The following is a 6343-nucleotide window of genomic DNA, read 5'->3' as shown; positions in this document are numbered from 1 at the left end:
AAAATCGCCTCAAAGCTCTCAAAGCTCGCTCAAAAATGGTGGTAAATACATAACCCTCGCGAATGAAAAATGATATTTTAAACCTTTCTGCCTAGGTCGATTTTCGCTTCTGCGGTCCCGCTTCCGCTTATGCGGGACCGCTTCTGCGGCCAAAATTCCGCTTATGCGGTTTCTCATTAAAATTTCCATAACCGCTTCTGCGGCGACTTTTCCGCTTAAGCGGACCCGCTTATGCGGTTGACTTTCCGCTTCTGCGGACATGCTGATCCTCACCCTTTTTTGCACCTGCGATAAAACTTCTGCTTATGCGCAACCGCATCTGCGGTCTCCTTTCCACAGATGCGGAAATACCTGGTGCAACCAAGGACCTGCAATTTCCAACTTCAAATTTCTTCCATTAGCCATCCGAAATCACCCCGAGGCCCCCGGGACCTCAACCAAAAGCACCAACCTATCCCATAACGTCATTCAAACTTGTTCCAATCATCAAAACACATCAAACAATGCTAAAACCATCAAATCACATCGTATTCAAGCCTAAGTTCTTCAAAAACTTCCGAAATGCACTTTCGATCAAAAACCCAACCAAACGACGTCTGAATGACCTGAAATTTGCACACACATCACAAATCACATATCGAGGCTATAGCAACTCTCGGAATTCCATTCCGACCCTCGGATCAAAATCTCAGCTATCAACCGGAATTCGCCAAAATACTAACTTCGCCAATTCAAGCCTAATTCTACACAGAACCTCCAAAATCAATTCAGATCGCACGCCTAAGTCACAATTCATCCCCCGAAGCTAACCGAATCACCAGAAATCACATCCGAGCCTTCTAACTCATAAGTCACCGTCCGGTTGACTTTTCCAACTTAAGCCTTCCTTAAAGAGACTAAGTGTCTCATTTCTTATCAAAACCAGTCCGAAACAACTCCAACATACCACATACCGATAACGAAACATGAGGGAGCATAAAATGGGTGAAACGGAGCAGTAACACATGAGACGACGGGTTGGGTCGTCATAGTAAACAATCTTAGATTTGTATTTTGATGATTCTGTTAGCTCCGTTATGTTATTTTGACTTTGGAGCGCCACGAAATATGATTTGGAGGTCTATGGTAGAACTAGGCTTGAAGTGGCAAAAGTTAGATTTTTAGCGATTTTAGTCGGTAGTGGAAATTTTGATATCGAGGTCAGAATCGAATTCCAGAAGTTGGAGTAGGTCCGTGGTGTTATTTTTTACTTATGTGCAAAATTTGTGGTCTTTCGGATGCTGGTTGGAGCTGTTTCGGCACTGTTTGTGTAGTTCGGAAGTTTAGAAGTTCTTAGGCTTGGATCCGAGTGTAACTTGGTGTTTTGACGTTGTTCGAGGTGATTTGATGATTTTACTAAGTTCGTATGATGTTATGGGATGTGTCGGTATGTTTTGTTGTGGTCCCGAGGGCTTCGGAGTGATTTCGGGTGGTTATCAGATTGTTTTGAGTTGAAGAAGTGAAGCTGAAGCTGCTGGTTCTGGTATTTTCACACCTACTGTGGGGATTCCATAGGTGCGGCCCTGCAGAAGCAAAGAGGGGCTTTCGAATGTGGGCAAGGACAAGGTGAACTAGAAGTGCAGGTGGGGGATTTAGAACGCATCTGCGGCATCAAAGATGCAGAAGTGGAGAGCAGATGCAGAAAAGGTTCTGGGAAGAATGGATCGCAGAAGCGGGCAGGGCCCGCAGGTGCGCACTCACAGGTGCGAGTATTTGACCCTAGATACAGATTTTGGGAGAGTAAGTGGTACCCGCACCTGCGATGGAATTTCTGTTAGAACATATTTTAATGATGCAAATTAATGATGCATGTGCAGGAGTTCAAGGAAGCAAAAATGAATTATTGACATTGCCATAACGAACAAGGAAGGATATTGAAGCTGTCCCAATATCATGATGCACAAGGAAGGAATTAACTCTACGAGATTAACTCCATGATTCTGGGAAATCAAAGTTGCAGCAATGGAATGAAGACTCAGCGCAATCCATGATTGACGAGCCAAATCAAATCACCGGAGATCAATCAAATCTAGAAGATCCGGACAGCAGTCAAGAACGGAAGGATCGCAAACATCAAGGAAGAATTCTGTCAAACTCATCGATTGCCAAAGGAAAGAATCTGACGAGAAGCAACGGCTAATACCTTATTCTTGGAAAGAATCAACTCTTTCCAAGGATCAAAACCCTTGGGTTGACAAGCCTTCACCAACCATCATTGTATAAATTCATAGTGCAACTCCACCCTTAGTATACTTTGATCGAACCAAAATCACTCTCTTCAATTTACTGCAAACAAGCATAGTAGCCTAGATAGATCTGATGTGTAACAAGTCAGGAATAGAAAGAGAGCGTACAACTGGTGAGGCATTGTATCAAACGAGTGCCAAAATAACTGAGAGACAAATACCAAATCTGTACTCGAAAGAAAACTCATTTGCTTGAAGAGAAATCCCTTGCAACCCAAGGGGACTGGATTAGGATTCACACTGAATCCGAACCAGTATAAAATTCCCGGTGTCTTTAATTTATGCATTTACTTTTGCTTATCATTTCGAATCTCACTGTCTGCAAGAATTACTGTTTAAGTCGACTACTAAAGTTTTAAGTCAACTTGTTACGATTTATATAAATTATATACAATTCATCCCCCCCCCCTCCCCCGCTTGTACTTTTAATTGGTATCAGAGCAAGGCTCACACTTTTGCTTTTTGCTTAACAGCTTGTGCGAAAAAGATCATGGCAAATCAAGTTATAGTTGGAGCTCTATTTCAGGAAGGAACCTCTCAAGTGAGACCACCCTACTTCAATGGACAACACTTCTCCCACTGGAAAATCCGCATGGAAATCATCACCAAAGCATACAATGTCAAAGTATGGAGAGTTATCAAAAAGGGGAACTACCCACTGCCTGCCAGCACACCACCGCTTGCTGACCCTGATGATATAGAATCATACTCAAAGGAACAATTGGAAGCTGTTCAAATAAACCACAAGGCAAGTAATCTGCTTCATAATGCAATAAGTGGTGAAGAACATGAAAAGATTTCCAGTTGTGATACTGCTAATGAAATGTGGGATAAACTCGAAGTCACCTATGAAGGTACCAGCAAGGTAAAGGAAACCCACATAAATATGCTAGTTCACGACTATGAATTATTCTCAGTGAAGGAAGGAGAATCCATTGAAGAAATGTTTGCCCGGTTCTGTAAAATAATCAGCGACTTAAAAGCTTTTGGCAAACCATACTCCAGTGGCGATCAAGTTAGGAAAATTCTCAGAAGTCTACCAACCATCTGGCGGACGAAAGTCGTCACCTTGGAATCTCAAGATCTTAATAAGTTATCATATGATGAACTGAGAGGAGAGCTCATTGCTTTCAAAAGAACACATTTGAAGAAGACAAATCAAGAGGAGAAGAAGAAAACTATTGCATTCAAAGCTACTACTGAAGCTGCTGAAAATGAAATTGATGATCCTGAAACTCTACAAGAGGAAATCGCTATGATGTCTAGAAACATGGATGGATTAATGAGAAGAAATAGAAATACAAAGATAGGAAGATTTTCACCAAGAAGATCTAGACAATACAATGAACAAGATAAGAACGATGGAAAATGCTATGAATGTGGAAAGTTTGGACACATCCAAGCAGAGTGTCCGGAACTAAAGAAAAAGATCTCCAGAGGATTCAACAAAAACAGATCATTTGGAAGTTGGAGTGATGAGGATGACTCAGACCACGAAGAAATAGCAAATCTCTGCTTCATGACAATTCTTGAAAATGAGATCAACAAAACATCAGGATGCTGGACAGATGAAGACGATTCAGACAATGAAAGCTGCTTTATGGCAAAAGGAGAAACTAGCGAGGTAAGACTTTATGAATGTGAAAGACGCAAAGAATTACAAGACATTCTTGACTCCACCCTAAAGGAGTCTCAGAAGATGATGAATGAACTCAAGAGACTTACCAGGGAAGTCAAAGACTGGAATCTCAAACATGAAGTATGTGAAATTGAAAAGGACGTACTTCAAGAAGAGTTTGAGGAATTGCAAATGCAGTTTAACAGCTTGTGCAAATCCACCAGTCATAGCTCTGTTAGGTCAAACCAGATGACTTACAAGTCAACTGGTAAAGAACCAATCAGAACTAGATCGACTAGTCGATCGAACCAGTCGACTTACAAGTCAACTGGAAAGGAATCAGCAAATCCTACGACTGCTAATTCCAACTCGTATGAAAGACCTGAAGACAGGTCCGAGATTAAATGTCATTATTGTAACAAAAGTGGGCATAAATATTCTGGCTATCACTTTCGTAAATCTCAAATGTCCGGATGGGTTTGGAAACCTAAGAATTTCGAACCTAGTAACACTAACTCACCAGGACCCAAGCAAGCTTGGGTACCTAAAAGAAAGTAATATTTCTGTATTGCAGGAACACCACAGAATAAAGCGCAAAGGAAAATAGTACCTAGATAGTGCGTGTTCCAGTCATATGACAGGTGACAAAAACCTGTTTAAGGAAGTTACAAAGATTGATGGAGGGAGCGTCAAATTCGGAGATGATTCACGAGGCAAAATAGTTGGCACTGGAACTATACCTTTCAACAACAGCTGTGATATCAGTGAAGTATATTTGGTTGATGGATTAAATTATAATCTTCTCAGTATAAGTCAACTCTACAACTTAGGATATGAGGTAAAATTTAAAAGAATTGGATGTGCCATCGAAGACGAATCAGGTAAAATAATTCTTCCTAGAAAAAGGTACGGAAATGTTTATATACTTGATGGCTTCGAAAATGTAGATGGTCACATATGCCTAACCTGTGATCCTTGGTTGTGGCATAGACGTCTTGGTCATGCTAGCATGCATCTAATTGAGAAATTATCCAAACATGATTTAGTCATTGGGTTACCCGAATTGAATTTTTCTAGGACTCACATTTGTGATGCATGTCAGATGGGTAAGCAAACTAGAATCTCTTTCAAAAATAAAGACATAGTATCTACCTCTAAACCCCTGCAATTACTTCATATGGATTTATTTGGACCAACTAGAACTTCTAGCATAGGAGGTAAGAAATATGCTTTTGTTATTGTTGATGACTTTTCACGCTTCACTTGGGTAATTTTTCTGTCTCACAAAGATGAAGCCTTAAGAAACTTTGAAGTCTTCTGCAAAAGGATTGAAAGAGAAAAAGGTTATCCTATCTCCATAATTCAAAGTGATCATGGAGGCGAGTTTGAAAGCAAGGCGTTTGAAGATTTCTATAATGATCAAGGATACACTCACAACTTCTCTGCTCCTCGCTCACCTAAACAAAACGGAGTTGTGGAAAGAAAAAATAGAACTCTTCAAGACATGGCAAGAACCATGCTGCTAGAACATTCTCTGCCAAATCATTTTTGGGCTGAAGGTGTGAGTACTGCATGCCACATTCTAAATCGATGTCTCATAAGGCCCATTCTGAAAAAGACTCCGTATGAACTCTGGAAAGGTAAGCGTCCTAACATCAGTTACTTTCATCCATTTGGAAGTAAGTGCTTCATTCATAACAATGGTAAGGACAATCTTAGAAAATTTGATCCACGAAGTGACGAAAGTATTTTTCTTGGTTATTCTTTAAATAGCAGATCATTTAGAGTTTTTAATAAATGAACTTTGTGCGTTGAAGAATCAGTTCATGTCATTTTCGACGAAATTAATCCCTTGGTCGAGAAAGGTATCAATGTAGGTGACGAAGACCAAACTCAAGAAGTTCAGGACAAAGGAAAATCATAGGAGTCAGCTAGTCTTACAGATGTAGCCAAGTCGACAGAACAAGTTAGCAACAACACTTCAGAACATCATGTGGAATCGACTACTAACACTGTTCGACTAAATGAGTGGAGAAATGAATCTGAATATCCACAAAAATATGTTTCCTTTCGCCTCCTGATGATGGGGAAGAATGCGCCTTAACACGAGCTGCCCCACTTCAAAATTCCTGGGCCGCACTTTCTTGTTGTAGGCACGGGCCATTCTTTGTTGGTACAACTGCCCGTGGCAGACCGCAGCCATTCGTTTTTCATCAATCAGGGTCAACTGTTCCAGACGGGTCTTGACCCACTCACTGTCTTCAATTTCAACTTCAACAATGATCCGGAGAGAGGGGATTTCAACTTCCGCAGGTATTACAGCTTTAGTTCCATAGACCAAAAGGTATGGGGTTGCTCCGACCGATGTGCGCACCGTAGTGCGATATCCCAATAATGCAAAAGGCAACTTTTCATGCCAATGCCTGGAGCTTTGAATCAT

General features: G+C 40.9%; 1 protein-coding gene across 1 annotated transcript; it reads left to right on the top strand.

The window, feature by feature from the left end:
• The first annotated feature begins 2775 nt into the window (after positions 1-2775).
• On the top strand, positions 2776-4493 carry LOC109221826. The gene is made up of 4 exons (XM_019386265.1): positions 2776-3751; positions 3842-4044; positions 4153-4295; positions 4478-4493. Exons 1-4 carry the CDS (start codon positions 2776-2778, stop codon positions 4491-4493), a joined length of 1338 nt encoding a protein of 445 aa, XP_019241810.1.
• Positions 4494-6343: the final 1850 nt, after the last annotated feature.

This window comes from Nicotiana attenuata, unplaced genomic scaffold (assembly GCF_001879085.1).
Source record: "Nicotiana attenuata strain UT unplaced genomic scaffold, NIATTr2, whole genome shotgun sequence".
NCBI lineage: Eukaryota > Viridiplantae > Streptophyta > Magnoliopsida > Solanales > Solanaceae > Nicotiana > Nicotiana attenuata.
Note: the sequence above shows the minus strand (reverse complement) of the source record. Positions and strands in the feature narration are given on the sequence as shown.